The sequence below is a fragment of the Cinclus cinclus genome, chromosome 8, assembly GCF_963662255.1.
Source record: "Cinclus cinclus chromosome 8, bCinCin1.1, whole genome shotgun sequence".
Lineage (NCBI taxonomy): Eukaryota > Metazoa > Chordata > Aves > Passeriformes > Cinclidae > Cinclus > Cinclus cinclus.
The window spans coordinates 6,969,778-6,988,889 of record NC_085053.1 but is presented as its reverse complement, the minus strand read 5'-3'; the positions used below and the strand labels follow the sequence as shown (position 1 = coordinate 6,988,889).

General features: G+C 46.3%; 2 protein-coding genes across 2 annotated transcripts in view; one reads left to right on the top strand and one right to left on the bottom strand.

Annotated features, from left to right (window-relative positions):
- Positions 1-1,535, bottom strand: part of COLGALT2 (collagen beta(1-O)galactosyltransferase 2) — a 45,413-nt gene extending 43,878 nt beyond the window's left edge. The window contains exon 1 of the mRNA XM_062497582.1: positions 1,486-1,535. The gene's annotated coding sequence lies outside the window, so the exon portion shown is untranslated. The remainder of the gene's footprint in view (positions 1-1,485) is intronic.
- Positions 1,536-5,350: 3,815 nt separating this feature from the next.
- TSEN15 (tRNA splicing endonuclease subunit 15) lies at positions 5,351-17,401 on the top strand. Its single transcript, XM_062497702.1, has 4 exons — positions 5,351-5,515; positions 6,146-6,227; positions 7,581-7,716; positions 17,030-17,401. Exons 1-4 carry the CDS (start codon positions 5,351-5,353, stop codon positions 17,232-17,234), a joined length of 588 nt encoding a protein of 195 aa, XP_062353686.1. The 3' UTR covers positions 17,235-17,401.
- The last annotated feature ends 1,711 nt before the right edge of the window (positions 17,402-19,112 follow it).

Here is a 19,112-nt window from a genome sequence, read left to right as displayed (position 1 = left end):
TTTATAAATATTAACATTTTCATCAGCAGATTTTCCAGCTTAAACATGCCTAGTGTCTGTGCACAATCCTCTTAAAAAGGGAGTGATTTCTTATAAGAACCTTAGTATATTTTAAGTAATGTTAAAATAAGTCCCTACAAATACTTTCACACATTACTGCAGAGACCTTAAGTCTAGTAAGGATAACACAAGAAATGTACTGAAAATGTTGTAGAGCCAACCAATTATCTGCAGGACTTAACTCCTCCCCCCAAAAAACAAAACAAAACAAAACCAACCCAAACTTCACTTTGCATTTGTACAGTGAGAGGCATTTCGGGATGTGCTCTGCTTTGGTGATCAAGACTGCACTTACAACTTTCTCGAGTTTTTATAAACACCAAGCTCAGATGAATGACAGGCCATGTGGGGTCTGATAATACCTGTTTTTATACACATCTGCTATAAGGAAATCTCAACTGGCAAAATTCCCACTGATACAAATGAATGAGGAGTCACAGATCTACACAGAGAGGAACGCGAATTTACCCACTGCCACACACCAGCTTGTGATTCCACACCACACTTGTGTGGCACCCCAAATTTGGCCTGATAGCACAACTTGCTTCATACACCTGCAACATGAAAAGAAGGAAGAAAAAAAGAAAATCCACGCACTGATGTTCTGCAGAGCTCCACACTTGGAGACAAATTACAGCCATGTTACTGAAGCACACACAGAAACATCTGTTTAATGACACTTCAGTGATATGACTGGGGGAAAGGTCCTCCCCATGCCCCTTCAAAGTAAAACGAAACTTTATTGACTTTTTAAGTTAACAGGAGTCTCACCACGGACTTCAGCAAACTTTGGATCAGGCTCCACAGAAAAAGAAAAATCTGTCTGGGGTTCTTCCAAGCAATCCTGTTCCTCCCAACATTTATGTCAGGTTGAAAGATTTATTTTTCCTTTGTTCCCTTGCAAAGGCAGATTGACCAGTTCCCAAACTGCTCTAATTCCTCCATCCCGACCCCTGTTTGACCGCCGCAGCTGCCCCCATGCTGCGATTTCTGAATACATCTTTTAATCCATCTTCCAGCCTCCAGCCTGGCAACAATGCTTCTTTCAATGCCCACCAGCAGCTACCCAGCCCGACCGCTCTCCAGCCCTGGAACATCCCGACCAGCTCCCACAAAGCCCGGGATTTACCAGCCCGGAGCCGGCCCCACGCTCCCGGCCGGAGTTCTCCGTGCCTGTGGATTTGGACACATGCTCCGGCGGTGAATGTTCCCAGGCTCCAGGCCAGCTTTCCTGGGATAACTCATCTCCCCACGGCTCCCGGCAGAGCCACCGCGCTCCCGACACGCGGGGGGACCCCGGAACGGGGGGCGAGCTCTCCCCGGCCACCCCAGCTCAGCCGCGGCTCCTCCGCGCTGCCCGGGCGGAGCGCCGCGGTCCCGGCTGCCTGCGGAGCCCGCTCTCCCCGCACCGCCCCCGGCCCTTACCAGAGCGCGATGCGGCTCTTGGGGTAGCTGAGCCTCTCGATGCAGCCCAGGACGTGCGGCAGCGTGTGCGCGGCGTTGCGGGCGAGGATGGCGATGAGCACGGTGGGCTGCAGCAGCTCCGACTCGGGCAGCGCGGGCGGCTCGGGCTCGGGGCCCGGCGGCTCGGGCGGCTCGGGCGGCTCGGGAGCGGCGGCCCCGCAGCCGCGCAGCAGCGGCGGCAGCAGCAGCAGCAGCAGCGGCGCGCTCGCAGCCATGACGGGCGAGGGGCAGCCGCGGGAGCCGCCGGCAGAGCGGGCTCCTGCCCGGAGAACGGGGGAGGAGGAGGGGAAGGGAGAGGAGGGAGGAGGAAGGGGGAGGGGAAGGACGAGCTGAGCGGAGCCGCCGCCCGCCCTCCGAGCCCCGCTCGCCGCCCCCCGCGGCACCGCCCCGGTCCCACGCTGCCGGCACGGCTCCAGGTGCGACCCCGCGTGCGGCCCCCAAGACCTCCGGGAGGCTGCAAACCCATTTCTCCACCCGAGTTTTGGGCTTTAAAGAGGCTTTCGGAGCGTTGCTGCTGGCGCTGAGACGTCCCCTTTGTTCGATGTTTGTGTGAAGATCTCGCCTTCATCCTTCCCACATAGGTAGGGAATTGAAGTAACTTTGCGCTTTAATAGCGACAAGGTTTTGGCAAACATCCGCGGGATGTCTGTACGAAGCAGCTGCGCGCCCCGCGCCCATCCCCACGCTGCAGGAGGGATGCGCTGTTCCAGCTCGAACGCAGCCGAAAGATTAGTATCGTAGAGTCTTAGGAAGGTTGGAAGGCTTGGGTTGGAAGGGACCTTAAAAATAGTCTCATTCCAGTCCTGTGTCAAGGGCAGGGACACCTTCCACTGTCCCAGGTTGCTCCCAGCCCCATCCAAGCTTGGACGCTCTCAGGGATGGGACAGCCACAGCCTCTCTGGACAGCCTGTGCCAGGGCCTCACCACCTTCACAGGGAAGAAATTCTTCCTAATATCTAATCTAAGTGTACTTTCTGTCAGTTTAAGGATGTTCCCCTTGTCCTATCGCTATTTGCTCATTTAAAAAATTACTCTCCCTCTGTTTTGTAAGCACCTCTCATGTACTGGAAGGGGCTCAAAGGTCTCCCTGGAGCTCTCTTCTCTGCTGGCTGAACAGCCCCAGCTTTCTCATCACCTTTTCTTTGAAGACAGAAAATACAGGGAAGATTTTCCCTGTACTTCATTGGCTTACCCACCATGGAAATGCTCCCATGGATAGACCAATGGCAATTTAGTATAAAAATACGTAAAAAGTATACCAGCAATTAAAATTATTGGGTCACGATCTTGAAAGGGGCATGGTAATCATAGTTCTCTTAGAAGTTAATAGGTTTGGGCATGCTAGACCCTTTTCCAGATGAAATCTCTGATTAATTCTAAGGGCCCCATCACAGCATATTTGGGTTTTGCTGTGGTTAGGAAGTTTCTCCAAGGTGGACAGACCCACTTTGAGCAGGTGCTACTGTTGGCTGTGTGCTTGCAACACTTAAAAAGTGGGAAACCTTTAGCGAGCAAACAATTGTGTAATTATCCATAGTCTCTTTGTGAATTGCTTGCATCCAGGTAGTGTATATATATATATATATATATAAATATAAATATACATATGCACACATACATATATAGAGTTAATGTTTACTCTTCTTTCCTTATAGAACCTGATTTATGCACCAAATTATATTGTCTCAGTTTCCTGATCAGATGATTTCACAAAAAGGATCAGTCCTAGGAAACTTCAATGAAGAATCTCCAGGGGTCATAGAATCATCTGCACTAAAATTTGAGAAAGTCTCTCAATTTGTACACATCTTCCTAAACTATTAGTGCAAATGTGTTCCTCCTGTTTGCCCTTCACAATGCCTTTATAATTGTCCATCTAGAATGATACATTAATGAGGCTTTTCTTTCATGGTTAGTTTGCCACATGTTGCTTTTATGCTTGGATTCATTAACCAAATAGAAGGAGCAGCCTTGCAGCCTGTGCGAGGTGATTAGAGTTTCACAGGAGCCAGCCCAAGCTACGTGCACGGAATTCCGCTCACATTTGGAGGGTGGGGAGTAATGCTGCCAAATTATACTTGATGTGGAGGGCTGGAAGCCAACATTTTCCATCCACTGGACACTCTAGCTGGGTCACAGTCCTGATTTTAGGATATTTCAGCAGAAATAAGCTCCTCCTCTGCCTGCCTTTGCCAGAACTCCGATTGTGCTTTTACTCTGTACAGGTCCTGATGTCCTCAGTGAAATCTAAACTCCCTGCAGCTCTTTTCTGAAAAAAGAAGACACTCCTCTCTTCTTTTTATTTTTGTGAGCAGTGTCAGAGCTATAATGATTTGCTGGGGGCAAATGAAAAGATTCCAGCAGCATCCCAAAGCTAGTAATTTGCTCTCCAAAGTGATGTTCCCTCGCTCACACAGCTCGCCGTGCTGGCTGGCTGCTGTGGAACACAAAAGAGTGAGAGCAGCAGAAACCTGAAAAGTGAGATGTTCTTCCATGCAGGAGAGAAGGGAGTCAGCTCAGCTTCATCTCTCACTCCCAGTCACACACAGCATGGGGCAAAGTTTGGAGAGTTCAGGTAACAGTTACCCCACAATTTGTGTCATTCTACCACCTATAAAAGTGTATGACTATGTCCACATACAAAGTAATCTGTACTCATACTGACTTCTTTGTTGGCGGACAAAATTATATCCTGTGGGGTTTTTTTAAGCCCAGATTCTATCCTGCTGTGACAAGACAATGAGCCGCTCTGTAGTGAAATATTTTAGCTTTGAGGAAGAAATCGGTTTTTTTGCAGATGTAAGTCCCACAGAAATCAATTTAAGCCATTTGTTTCAGCCTCCTCTAAATATCTACACCAAACAAGGAGATTCCAGCTATGACTACTGTCTGGCAGAGGCATAATCCCTCAGTTTGACAAGTGACAAATTCTCTCTGAGGCAGATTTCTTCTAAATTAGACTTGTTTCCCACAATGAGAAAAACAGAGGTTCCATCCTGCTGATGTAAATTGACTCATCTATTGATTGATGTGGATCCATGTCCTTTCACTTGCTTCTTCACCTCTAAGAACTCAAATCCATTCAATTATTTTCCCAGCAGTTGAGTGAACCACTGCTGCCAACTCTTCCATGAAAATCTTGGAGACTGAATTTTTTTTATCCCATCTAGCTATCTATTTTCTGACCAGGGAATTGAAATCCTGGATAACACAATACTTTTTAAACAGCCTGAATGGCTGTGCTTATTTTACCACAAAATTCCTCGAATTAGATTGGCCCAAATATGACTCCCTGTGGCTACAAACCACATACAAATTTATGTGCTACATACATATAGACCAATTTTCATTGATGCTTTATTATAGAATAGCCACTGTCTGAAATTTATCAGAAGAGTCACCGAGACAGATGGAGCTGATAAGCCAGACCTGGGATGTTTGGAATTAGGCAAAGCATATTCTCATCGGAAGTCAGAGATACTTGTAGTAAAGCAGTCCAAGGTGCTTTTAGTGACAACACCTTGAAGGCATGTCCCTTAATGCAGTCTGTCAAAGCTCTGAGCACTGCAGATTGATAACGCGTTCCTTGCTTTGGAGCCTTTAGAAAACGGGACCGTGAGAGGAACACGTATGTAAACATATCCATATCCCTAAATGTTTTCGTTTAAGGAATTTAAAGCGGCGCCTTTGGCCGCGGCGGAGGGCGGGGAGGTAGGAACGGAACGGAGCGGAGGCGGAACGGTCGGGGCGGTGCCGCAGTTTCCCGGGAGCGCTGGGGTGCGCGCGCCGCCCGGAGCGAAGCCGCGTTGCACGCGGGTGGGAGAGCATGGAGCCGACGGCCGAGCCGGGTTGGAGTGGCGTTTGCCCGGTTCTGGGGGACGAGGGGGGCACCGATCCGGGCCAGGGGTCCTCCGCGGCCGGGAGGGCCCCGGAGGCACAGGGCAGCTGGTCGGGTGCCGCCGGCGGCAACTGGATCACGGCTCACCCCGCGGTAGGCCGGGGCGGGGGTCCCTTGGTCTCTCGGGGGTCCCGCACTCCCTGCAGGATTCTCCCCTCGCGGCTCTCGAGGTGCACCTGGGATCCCCCAGAAGGGTTCTTCGGGGAGATGCCAATATAATCTGCCGATATAATCTATTCTGCTGGGTTTGTCGAGGTGGGCTCCGGTCCTGGGGTAGTTGGGTAATGCCACTGCCAGCAGGGGCGGATGTTATAAATCACGGAATCCCATCTGGGAAACGTAAACGCCTTAAACTTCGACTCCATCTTCATTTTTACCACAGCAAAAACATGGAGGTGTTTAATTTGGCTATCGTCTTACGTTGACGTGTTGCAGCAAAAACAGATAAAATTTACCCCCAAGTAGGTAAAATTCCAAGAAGCTAGAGCTGTTCCAGAAATAGCTGTAATTCCTCTTGTGTTTGTTTATTTTGCTTGCTTTTTTAAAGTATGGGGAATGCGGAAAAAAAGGAGTTTTTGAGATACTGTCAGGAAACAAGTCCCGCTCTTTGATTGCCTTAGAACTGCTTTGAAACTCCAGTGGCTTTGCTGGCTGGAGAGATGGTGTGTGCATTCCAAATGTAACCTGTGCTTTCCTTCGTCAACATTCCTTTTTGGGTCTCAGTTCACAGAAATGATGTCTCTTGATGTATCTGACAGCACTCAAGTCTACGCTGCCTTTTTGGTGTACCTGGATCTCTTAGAAGGTAAACTGGGGAAGTGACTGTATCCCAATGAATGCCTTTGCCCTTTGGAGCTGTTAAACTAATTGGTTGCACTGGGACAGGACTTTTCCTTACAAAGGCCTTGGTGCCCATTTTGAGACTTTTTGTGCTGAAAGTTTCTATCCTCTGCCTCCCTGAAGCCTGTGGAAAGATGAGGGCCCATTTCATCCAGGAGTTCCATGTGCAGGTGTTCAGGGCAAAGGCAGTCAGCATGGAAAAAAATGTGGAAGAGGAGTAGGGGAAGGAATAGGAATATAGGAAGGTGAAGTGACAAGTTCAGTGGTTGAGCTTGTAACAGTCCTCAGTTGTAGATGAATGTGGAGTTGCTCAATCATAGTGTTTCACAAAAGTCACCATTTAGCAAATGGCTGCTGTGTGCTGGCCTGTTTTCTGGAAAGGGCAGTGATTCCTCTAGCAAAGAAGATCATTTGCAAGTGTGGTAGTAGTAATTTATAACCATTGTAGTAATGTATTATGTAACAATGTAGTAATTTATAATAAACTGTAGGTGTTGGGCTTAGGGCCATGGCTTGGTGGAGGACCTGGCAGTGTCAGGTCAGTGGTTGGACTCCATGATCCCGGAGGGCTTTTCTGGCCAAAATGGTCCTGTGAAATCCAATGTAGTCTTCTGGTGTCTGCTCAGAGTGGAGCAGAGTTATGTGATACATAAACTTCTGCCTGGCTTCTTCCAAGTTGGCTTTATTGAAATGGGACTGTGAGTAGGCAGCCAGCCAGCCTAAGAAAAATATTTCAGTTTTGCTTGGAGCCTTGTGCTTCTCAGTGTCAGGGAAGGGAGGGATTTTACAGTCCAGAAATTGCTGCCTCTGTTGCTGTTACACCTCTGAAGAAAATGCCTTAATAGTTCTTAAAAGAAGATTTCTGTAGTTCTGCAGCAAAAGCTTAATCCTTATCCCTTTAAGCAGGAGGTTAGAACTGTGTATGATCATTAACCATGCTTTTAGCACCTGCTGCTTCAGAGTTCAAGGTGCTGATGAAGTCCAAATTTGGGTTATAGTGCTTCAGATGACTAAAGCTGCGTGGTTTTTATCTTATTTTGGCTTTTGCAAAGCAGCTTTGTCAGACATGGCTGTTCACCATCCATCAGTACAGCTCTGGAGCCAGCAGGCTGGTCCTGCAGGCTGCTCCTGCTCCATGGATTTCTTTAGCAGGATTGCTTCTCAGGAGCGGAGTTTGGCAGATAAATTGAGTTTTCCTGTGAAGAGAGCGAGAGACAACAAAACCTTAGATGTTAACTTAGATACTGTGTTTGTTATTTAACTGATTAAAACTTGTGTTTTATGTTCTACCCCTCTCATCCCCAACGAATGTTTCTAGGGAGGAGCTGGCATGAGGTGCAGCCCGTGGGAGTGGCAGAGCTGCAGCTGGTGTGTTTGCATGCCCGTGCCAGGGAGCAGGAGGGGCTCCAGGTGATGGTGCCAGTGCCTGCACACATTCTGATCAGCCACGAGAGGTGAGGGTGTGCTCAGTGCTTGTCTGGGGTTAACCATGGGTTACAGAAAATGGAGCACAGATACATTTTTCAGGCTGGTGATGGCTTGGTCAAGAGGGGAAGGAGGAGGAAATAGAGGAGTATCAGAGGAAAGCAACCTCACAGCCTGTAAGCAGAGCTATTTTTGGGTTCAGCAGACGCACAGGCAGCTTGCAATGCTAAGAAAACCTCAGCTTTGTATCAGTCTCTGCCTCTCCCTGTCTGGAAGTGGTTCTTGGAGGTCAAGCAGAAACTGATGCCCACTGATAAACATTTCCTTTTGTCTGGAGTTGCATATGTGCTAGGAGATAGCAGTGGACACCGAAGTATGTGTTTGAGAGACAAGGTTAGAACACAAGACCTTCACACCTTATATTTTGAACATTCTTGTGATGATTTTGTACTCTGGGAAATGTACAATGCTGGACTGGAAAGGACCTAGGAGGAAAGAAATCCTCTTGGAGCTGTGTAATAATCAGCTTTTTTATTGTCAAATTTGTGGATAAGCCTTGTATGGTTTGTTCTGCTTGTGCTTTCAAACTATAATTTGGCTGCTTTGAACAGAAAACTCCTCTTTATGTCTAGAGTTTCATGTGCCTGTGATTTTTGACTTAATTTCCTCACACATGCAAGAGCAATTCTTCAAGCAGAAGATAGCACAGCCATGAATCTGTTACGTTACAGATACTTACAGCCTAGAAAACTTCCACTTCTGTACTTTTACAGTCTATTTTAACTGGACCCTAGAGCAGCCTCAGACGCACAGTATGATTTACTCTCTGATAAAGGCTGCCTTCTCTGACTGGTATTTGTCATGATGACTCTGAAGACCTGAACTGTTTTCAGTGGCATCATATGGTTGTACATTTTTCAATTTCTTCTATTCCCACTCCTGATAGGAACTGGCTGGCTCAGGGCTGGCTTTACAAATTTTAGAGGTTTTTTTTTGCTTCCTCTTGCTCTGTGGGTGGCAGCCTGACACAGTAGTAGGTAGCTAATTAATTGTGCTTATTAGATGTGTGTGTGCACTCTAGGAGTGATGTTTTTGCTTTTTATTTTGGGTTTTAGAAGTGACAGATCAATGTCTTGCTGTCTAGACTTCTAACATAATTTTTCTATTTGTTGGGTGAGGTGAAGGAAAATTAATTACTAGATATTGATGGGGTTTAGTACTACTTTTGTGCTGATAAAAATATTGTGTTTACAATATACTAGTCAATCACTCCTGGGGGCTTGGTGTTGCAGAGAAATGTGATGTGATCTCCACAGCAGAGGAAAGCTGCTGGGAGGCCTTGCAGGGTTCAATGCTGAGTGTCATGCAGCCTGTCTGCAAGCAGGAGATTCTCTGTGTCTCTCTTTGTGTGTGTGTGTGTGTGTGTGTGTGTGTGTGTGTGTGTGTGTGTGTGTGTGAGTGAAAGGGAGGCCCTGCAACTCTCAGCTCAGACAAGATTTTAGGTGGAAATAGAAGGCAGCCAGTGAGGATGTGGGATCTTTGAGGAATTCCACCTACATGCTGAGCTGTTGTGCTTGGTTAATATAGTGTGTTTCCACCTGGTCTGAGAATTTGGATTCCTGGCATTGGGTAAAGGCTAGGAGTATGTTCTGATGGACTTTTAATAACAGGTATTCCACTGCATGCATGTCCTATCTTTTACTGTGTCATTGGAGCTTTTCACAGGGAGCCTCTGCACTTGTTTGTTCTGTGGTGATGCTGTTTGCTCTGCCTCTGGCACCAGAGTGTCTGGAATCTGGTACTGGAAGTATGTGTGGTGGAGAGGCAAAGAGTGAATGCATCACATTGATTAAAAGTACAGTTTGTGACTAGGGTTTGCTGCTGAGCAAGGACACAGGGTGTGTTGTCACTGAGGTGAGCTGAATCCCAGGCTGCAGTGCCAGGTGTGTCCATAAAAGCCTGTATGTGTTCAATATCCATGGATGTTGTCAGGCTGCTAAAAGCAGGGGAGGAGGTATGAGTACAAGTGAATGCAGTGCGCTTAATGTTGAAAATAAGCCCTTGGAGGGATTTGGGAAGGTGAAAATGTTCTGTCTGTTCTGGGCCTGGAATTGTGCTAACTGTAAAAGAAGTGAGTAACAGCAGCATTTATGGACAGCACTTCCTTGTTTAACCAGTAAGACCTGGGTAGGGTTTGGAAGTGTCACCTTGAAGTCAGAGTTCCATCTTATTCTGCTCTGCATTTTTCCTATTGGTAGAAGGAAGAAAGTGATTTCCTAGAAAAGAATGGATTTTAGTACTACGTATGTGCTAAAAAGGATTTCACATTTTGCAAATATTAGTCAGTCACTCTTGTGGGTTTGGTCTTCCAGAGAAATATAGTGGTGGTTCTCTACTTCACGTCAGCCAAACTCTGCCTTCCCAGGCGTTTCATGAAGTTCCCTGCTTGGCTGCCACTGAGAAGTGTGTCCTTAAAAGGCCACAGGAAAGTTGCTGTGGAAATTACTGGCAAGACACCTAGGCAAATGACAAATATGAGTGCCCTACAAAAAACAAAATCTATTCAATGTTTTTTAGCCTATTACAAAATTTCTTCATGTTCACTTTGAGCATGACAGTTAGCTGCTGAAGGCAAAAGCTGTTTTGCTTCCTAAGCTCACTCTCTGCATCTGCAGAGTTGGGGGAAGCTGTTCATCCAGCTGTGGCAGGGTAGGGCTGCACAGGAACCCACCAAATTACAGAATTACAGGCTGTGGAGCAAAGAGTAAATTATTTTACACAGTCTTGAGAAGGGACTTTGTGCTCTGTATGTTCTTCAGATGAAGATTGCTGAATCTTCTGTGGGTGAAGCCCTGGAGAATATGATGCAATTTCTGTCTGTCTCGGCCTGCTCTGACCCACACACAGCTGGCTGAGGCTTGGAGAGCCTCTGAATTCAGCAGAGACTCATGCTTGCAGGAGTTTGTAGGTGCATAGGCTGGGGTGTGTTTGCTGCTCACTACAACACCTTAGTGCATGCCAAGTACCTCGTTTTCAGTACATTCCACAACTGTGGCTCCACACAGTGGAGGAAACAGTTGAATCCTGGTGGTGCTGCTCCAGAGCTGGCAGACTTGCATAAACCAAGCTCAGCAAGTTAGGAGAGCTCACAGTGTTGATTTTTAAATAGATTGTTAGATAGCTTGGAATGCCTTGATCCTTCAAGGACCAGGGAGTTAGGTCCCAAATCTAATAGAATTGGGCACTGTCTGTCCTAGACAAATAACTCTGTCTAAGCAAGATGTTGCAGATAAACTGCCAGATTAAATGACACATCACTGCTCTGTTTGTATTTTTTGTACAAGTGTTGTAAATGAAGGATGAAGTTGCCAGAGGTCATGGAGACCTGCGAAGTTTGGGAAAGGCTTATTCTGTTAAAATGCTAACTTATTTTAGAAAAAAAAATTCATAAATGTTTTGTTTTAAAGCTGATAGGCATCCTGAGAAGGAAATCTGAGGACTGGAATTTACTGTCTTAAAAGTCTGTAGACTGTGAAATAAATCTTGCTATAAACTGAAAAATCCTATTATTTTAAAGCACTGGAAGTGTGACATGCATCTTGCATCCTCTTCACAGTTTTGTCAGTAACTCCCTTGCTATAAGCATAATTTACTCATGCAGGAAATCACACATTGAAAATTTAATTAGTGGCTCCTAAATGCAAGCTCTTTATTAGTATTTTTTATTTTTTAAAAATGTAATATTTTAAATGAGATTGCAGCTCCCACAGCAGAGTTGGTTATGCAGTAGTGTGGTTGAACATCCAGTAGTGTTTCCTCTAGAACTTTGCTGAATTTTGATACCTTCCTTTTGTGTGGTTTGTCTTGTTTTCTTCTTGAACTTTCATGGAAGAAGATCTTTATGTTCCTCGAGTTTTCAGTTCCTTCTCCTAACCAATGTGGCACGTGGGGTTTTATTTGCATTTTCTTTTCCGTTACAAAAACTGAGTTTTTTTCAAGCATTCCCTATTTGTGTGTTTTGGGAACACATCCCAAGGAATGGTGGTGTGCATTTACACTTTCTCCCAGCCCCATGTGCTCCTTCCCACATATTTCAAGGCACTGGGTTGCTGCTGCTGCCTGCCCTGCAGCAGGGTCTGGAGCAGCATTCCTGATGGCTAGCTGTGCTAAAGTTTGCTGTGCTGGTTGAATCCAAGGAACTGTGCCCTGTGGGAGGTTCCTGTGCTGTGGTGCTGACCCAGGCTGGGACAATGGCACGCTCCAGTGCCTGGGGTAATGATCTCTGCAGTGGCACAGAGACCAACTTGTGTGCACTCTGCAGCCCTGCCTGGTGAGCAGGGGAGGGAGCTGTTCAGGCTGGCCAAGCCTGCAAGGAATTATTCATCCAAGTATAAAGGGCAGATTGAAAACCTTTGGCTTTTATGAGATGGAAGGCAGTAGTTCCATTTAAGCTCAATGCAGCTCTATGCAACCTCCATAAAACTGCTCTGAGCTTGCAGAGTGATGCTGCTTCTCAGAGGCATTGCATGGGCTGTGTCTCTGAAATGCTCTTTTGTTCATCACAGAACTTGGCTGCTTGAATTCTTTATGATCTGACTTGGCTGGATTTTGAAGAGTCAGTTGAAACCTCAGGGTCACCAGCTGTATACCTGGTTCTTTCTTCCAGAGAAAAGGGCAGTGTTATTTTGTTAGGAGCAGGTACTGGGAAACAGCACAGATTTCTGATGGTTGTTGAGCATCTACATAGTGCAAAATTAAGATGGGGGAGGATGCAATATTCCCCTTGGCTCTCTGGATGGATTTGTATGGATTTTCTTGTTTTGTTTTGGGTTTTGTTTTATTTTAAAGCTATTAATTGCCACAGTAATAGAAGATCAGCTCATTTCACTCCCATAATTAAGTTTGAATGCAGCAGTAATGACAGATGAAGGATGACATTGCTGGTGCTGTTCCCTTAGCTGCAGTGCTCCTTGCACAATGTTAAGTAAGTTAAACCTGCTCCTATGACTAATTCTTTGGTAGGAAAAAGCAATCTCTACTGACTCTAGTGTGTAGATAACTAGGAAGCCTTTTCTAAGCCCTTTTTCTAATCCAAAGTATTTTTAGGGTTGCCAGCTCTTTGGATTTTGAATCTCCTGGAGCATGAGGTGAATGTGAGTTTGCTTCCTGAGTGGAAAATGAGGGCTTTGTCCTGCTTGCATTTGTCCTGGTGGGAGCAGATCTGGATTTGAGTGTACATGCAGGCACCATAAGGTTTTAGAGCTGGGCTTTCAAATTACACTGGAAACTTTGCACTGCATGATCTCCAACAAATAAAAATTTTCATAAAAAATACTTAGTCTTATTCTACTTACTTAGTCTTATTCTACTTATTCTACTTAGTCTTATTCTACTTATTCTTCTATAAAACTTTAGAGTGTTTCTTGTATCTGTGTTCCCCTAACCTCATTATTTTTCTTTAAGGATACCTTTTTTCAAGAGGTACATTTTTTTGTGTGGGATGCCTAAAGTTTCTGTGCTGGCTGTTTTAACATTCCCTGGCTTTTCATCCTTTGGAGAGGGAGAGGAGGGGAAGGAGTAGTTGCAGGGTATTTTAGCTTCAGTTTCTCACTGTGCATGCAGGAGCACATTTGATTGTTCTGTGCACCCTCCTGGGGCTCTGGATTTTTTTTTAACCAGGCAGTGATTGGCATAAATCCTAAGAAGGTGGCATGGGTAGGCCTGTCTGTCCCTGATGTCCATTACCAGGCTGAGCCTGTGGGTAAACATATGCTCAGGTGATGGAGTGTTTTGTCTGCTGTCCCTGAGGAGGTGACAAAGTGACAGTGCATTCTTACAGTACAAGCTTAACTTGAGACTGTGGTGAAAACGTGCTGAGCTTTTACTGAGACCCTGCAGAACAGCAGGAACTGTTCCTCAGCTGCACCTTTTCTTGTGTCAGGTCTCTCCATTCTGCTGAATGGCTGTGAAGACAGTGGAGTGGGCATGCTGAAATTCCTGTGGAAAAGGAGGACCCAGAGAGAGTCAGTCCATGGCAAAGGCTTGACCCCATAGGTTCTGTGGGACTCACACTGTTGGAGCACAGTTAGTAGCCAAGCCCAGAGTGGTCGTGGGCTCTGTGGTGTCAGTGTTCCATCAGTTATCAGTAGTTCCAAGTGTGTCCTGACACAGCTCTTACTCAGGGGGAAAGGCTGCTCAGGGTGCTGGGGAGTGTAGGTGGTCAGGGCTGTTGGCATCTGCCAGACTACTGGATGTACTGAATTCCTCTGTTCCACTGATGTTTGACACTTTCAGAAATGTTAAATCCACTTTTTTTTTAGCAAATTAATCTTTTATAGTTGTAATCACCTGTATGGTGTAGCAGATTGTACTGGTCACAAAGGAGCTTATTGGTAGCCATTGACTGGATAATTTAAATCAGCTGGCTCTGTTGGGGAGTGTTACCACATGGGCTTCTTGCCTAGGATTTTATTTACATCACTGACTGCAGCTGTTGTGTGATGGGCAGCCTTGAGGGTGGTTTCCCTTGAAATAAAGGCTTCTTGCATCGTTTAGGATGTCAAACATGCATTCTTTGAATTTCAGAAAGCTTCCTTCATGCTTGCTTTATTTTTCCATAGACAGCATTAGATGCATTAAAAGGTTTACTGGAGCTATACTTTTCCTGCAGTATTTCATCTTCCTGCTCATGGCAGGCAGCAGGCACAGTAAAATCAGAGGTTCCATGGCTCTTTTGCAATGTCTGCGGGTGCAGAGAAACGTTGTGAGCAGGCTGGGCACAGAGGCTGCTGGGGATGCCTTCTGGGGAGGAGGGCACGGGATGATGTCTGACACAGACTTCCTGAATTCCAAAGCTTATCCCTCTGAAAGATAGCCTCTCACCAGCTTGCAGATGTGCTGCAGTGCACTGTGGCTGCTGTGGTATGCATGAATGAGAACCCTTGTCTTGGGGCTGCCTGTGTGGAGGGAAGGGGGAAGAGGAGAAGGATGCATTTGCAGTTGTCAGTTTTTGTCTGTGGACAGCAGAGTTAGCAGATCATCCTGATGCAATGGCGTGTCCTTGTGCTCCTTACATAAATCCTGGAACTTTTAACTCCTGAAAAGGGAGAAGAAATGTTGTTAATCTGTTGTCAGGTCCTTGCTGCATTTGGGATCGTGGAGCATCTTTGAAGTCCTAATTGCTAAATAGGCGGAAGTAAAGTCTGGGGTGTCTGTGGTTGGTGGTATAAGAAGAAATCATGAGTATTAGAAATGTAGATCTAAGGCCTCACTGTTCCATCCCTCCTCCTAATAGACTGAGGAAAACCAGTGACAGGTATTAAAGAAGATAGTAAGGAGCTTCTGCCCTGGCTGACAGGTGAATGCAAGCCTCTGCCTGAGTCTGCTCTCAGATACAGCATTGTCCACACTCAACACAAGCTTTGTTTCTTTGGCTCCCAAAATATCTCTCCTGGGTAGCTGTGCCCTTTAATTAGGTGTTTTATCATTAATTCTATATTGCATTCCCAGGAGAAAGAGAGAGCAATGTCCACTGCTTCATGGATAGTTCTTTCCTCACGGGGTCTCTGCCAGCAGTCTGGCCTCACCAACTTAGAGCTTTCTCCAGACACTTGGTTACTGAGGGTGGTGAGGCCCTGGCACAGGCTGCCCAGTGAAGCTGTGGCTGCCCCATCCCTGGAAGTGTCCAAGGCCAGGTTGGACAGGGCTTGGAGCAGCCTGGGATAGTGGAAATGTCCCTGCCTGTGGATGGAACTGGATGAGCTTTAAGGTTCCCTCCAAACCAAATAATTTAATAATTCTGCATGTGACAATTGGGTTCTTGCTTTCTGTATGTGTCAGGAAGGACATCTATAACCTTTTCCTGGGCTCTTGTCCTCTGCCAGGGTTTTGGCAGGACATTGTGGTGCTGGGGGTGGCTCTGCACAGGGGCCAGAAGTGACAAGAGCTGGAGGTGCTGAGCACAGAGTGAGTTGTTACCTGCCAAGTAAACCTGCAGACAGAGCCTGCTGATGTGGCAGTGAGCAGAGGAGCAGATGTCCCATTACCTGAAGGAGTCTGTTGCAGTGTCTGTCCTCTGCCAGTGGCTACCACAGTCTCTCACCTTATTTGTTGTGTCTTTTCCCAGCTGTGGTATCTCTGTTGCATGAAGTAACTGTGTTGTGTTGCCTTGCTGTGTGTCTGGGCCAGTGGTGCAGGCAGGAGGCAAGACCCTCCTGAATTTACCAGGCTAGATTATGCACAGCTCAGAACACAGATGGATCCTTAAGAAGGTCATGGGTTTAACAGTGAGGCTTTCCAGGCTGCTGCTCATTCTCTGCCACATTCCATTTGGCTTTTATTACAAGATCAAAGGGGTTCTGAGGGAAGATGGTGATTGAAGTCTGAAAGCTGCTGCCTTCAGAGAGAGCCTGTTTTCAGCTGCATTTCCCTGCCTCAGAGCTGCCTGTGCTCTGCTGGGTGAACTCTCCAGGGTGCATGAAGCCAGGAGTTTCACTGGTGTGTGCTGGTGCACAGCTGAACTCCGCTGGAATGTAAACTGTCCTAGCAATCTCAGAGAAGCCTTCTTGCACCTGATGTGTGGGGGAAAGAGGAAGCTTTCTGTGGGAATGTTCTGTGGGAGGTGTTACTGTTCTGTCTCTGGTCACCACACTCCTTCAGAACTTGCTCCCCAGTCAGACCAGGAGTCCAGGGACTTCAGGGATCAGTGTTGTCCTGAGCTCTGAACCGAAAAATAACTGGCATGTTACTCTTAAAATAAGTTAAACAGGAAAAATTGCATAACTTTGTCTTGAGCTTTTAAGGAAGACATTATTTGGGCTCACTGTCCTGAAGAAGAACATTTGTCTTGTGGCTTCTAGTCTAGACAGGGAGGTAGAGAAACCTGGCTTGGGCTCCTGGACCTTCCACAGTCTGGCACAGACCTGTGGCAGAGGGACTGGAAGATTTACCTCTGCAAATCTTAATTATTCAGTTCTCCAAGTGAACACCAGGCGTTATTTAATTAGATTTCTTATACAAGTCTACCAAAAACAGGCCCAGTAGAGATTGCTGTACTAGGATTGTGGTGGATGAGGGATGGCTGAGGCACGTGCACATGAGTACACCTAAACAAAGCTTAGAAACAGGTGTTGAGCCATTTCCAGCAGAGATGTGTGTAACTGATTCTGTTTTTACTTTTGTTGCTTGATTACACGACTTTGGGTTTTTATCAGAACAGATGTTATGCTCACTTTGTTGGAGACAAGTTTGCAGAGTAAAACAGGAATAAAAATGGTGCTGTTCTACCTTTGTGCCATCGTAGGTGGTTGTGGACTCCTTTCTAAATTTTTTTTCCTCTCCTAGGTTAAGGGAAATACTGAAGAAAGCAGCTCTCCCTCCAGAGGATCCTGACACCCTGCTGTCAGTTACTTTGGCCATAGTTGAGACAGACTCCACAATAGTCTACTATAAAATGACTGATGGCTTTGTAATGCCAGATCCTCCTGATGATACCGAAGATGTGGATAATAAGCAGTGGAGGAAGAAAAGAAAGAAACTTTTCAAATGATTGAGACAGAGAAAACAAAACATTTCTTGAACTCCTGTGCTCAAACCCAAATGAATGCAGGAGCTGACGTATGTGAACAAGTGGTGTGCTAAAGTCTGCCTTGGCATATCAAGGATGTGTTCAGGGAGAGCAGAGGCTTGTGCAGCTGCACTGTGATGAAAAGCTGTTTGAGGTATGAAGCAGGTGATGCTTTGATAAAGATCAGTCCTGACTAATAAATTCACTTGAGAAGTATTTGCAAAGCCTGTTTCTTCTCTATCTGGTCAGGTACATAACAGAAGAAACACATCCTTACCCATACTGTAAATATTGGTTACAGGTAAGTCTGAAGGGCTTGTGGCAGGACTGAAGGGTTTTGTAGTTTACAGAGTGTCTTTGTCTTTGCCCTGTCAGAAGCAATCATGCTGCCCCCCAGGTTACTCTTCTGAACATTGCTTTCTTCCCTCTGCTTTTGGAGAAAAGGCTCTTCCATAGAAATACCTTATTTTTTTTTTTCTGCAGAGGAAAACTGATTATAGCAGCACCAGAGGCAACTAAAACACCAAAGTATGTCACCATCTATGCTGTAAGAGCACACTAGTTACCTGCTTCAGGCACCAGCTGGGATTCTAAAGCCATTGTCATTCCTATTATGTCTTTGGACATAGCTTCTGCATATTGAAAGTGATTGCCCAGGAGGTGCTTCAGCTCGGAGTTAAGAGGAAAAAACCTGACTTCTAGTTTCTTCTGCAGGAATTTTCCATGTAATTTGTGTGAAGATCTTCTCCAGGTTAAACTTAAGTGTTCCCCGGCAATCGAATAACATCCCAGAACATCTTATTGAACACAGGATTGTCTGTGTGACAGCTGCATGGCCAAGGATCACACATTCAGAAGGTCAAGTACAGGAGGTTTTTTTCCTTGCATGGGTAGAAAATGGGAGAGAATCCAAAAAACCAAGCTGGAAATGAATGACCATTTAAGCTCTGCTATCCTTGGGACTAGAGTGGATGTTTCTGTGGCTGTGGAGCTTGATGCTAGTTTGGCCAAATGTGCTGGGAGGCAGAATGATCCCACAGGGAGTACTGCACACCCTTGGAGGAGCTGTGTCACTGTCACACAGAGCTCTGCAGGGCACCCTTATCCTAATACAGCCAGGGGAGACTCAGCATCTGTGGCTTTCAGTCATGGAGAAAAAGAGTTTTTCTTTGCCTTTCTCAGTATTGCTCCCCTCACGGAGGAAACCATTTTGCTTTGGCCTGGTGCTGTCCTGCCTTGAAGGGGTCCCTGTGTGCTGACACCTGCCATGCTGCATGTGACCTTGACATTGGTATTTCCTGGGATTCGTGGCTTGTTCCAGAAAGCAAGTGTTACATCTGGCTAGGCTACCTGCCATCAGGTAAATTGTCCTTGTTAAAAGCTGGGAAGTGTGGGAGGAGGGATTATAAGAGAATAGAGATAGTGCTGAGGGCAATCTCGCCTCTGATAAATTGCAGCTGTACTAATTACCAAAGAGTGGGAGCAGCCTTGTCCCTTACAGGTCACAGCTATGTCTGGTGAGAATGGGTGTTACAAGAGAGTGGGTCAGCTGGTCCAGGGGCAGATGGAGGCTGCTGGCTGTGTTGTGAGGAGGAAGGGTTGGGCAGTTGTGTGAGGGACCGGAAGAGTGAGGTGTTGTATGAGGGACAGACAGGGTCAGGCAGTCGTGCTAGGGACAGGAGGGAGTTAGCCAGTCCTGCAGAAGGAAAAGAGAAGGAGCCAGTGTTGCGTGCAGCTGCCTCTGGGAAGTTTACAGAGAGAAAGGTATGGAAGTTTTTAAGATAATGAGGGACTGACACTTGAATCAGTCGTGAGTCCACCACTGGGGAAGCCCTGCAGGAGAAGAGCTGCTTTGTGTGA

Bases quoted from the DNA above. Each gene is read 5' to 3' on its own strand.
- TSEN15 (XM_062497702.1), top strand. From the start codon at position 5,351: ATGGAGCCGACGGCCGAGCCGGGTTGGAGTGGCGTTTGCCCGGTTCTG. The intron at 5,516-6,145 runs GTAGGCCGGGGC...TTTGGGTCTCAG, and splicing joins GGATCACGGCTCACCCCGCG to TTCACAGAAATGATGTCTCT. The intron at 7,717-17,029 runs GTGAGGGTGTGC...TTCCTCTCCTAG, and splicing joins ATTCTGATCAGCCACGAGAG to GTTAAGGGAAATACTGAAGA.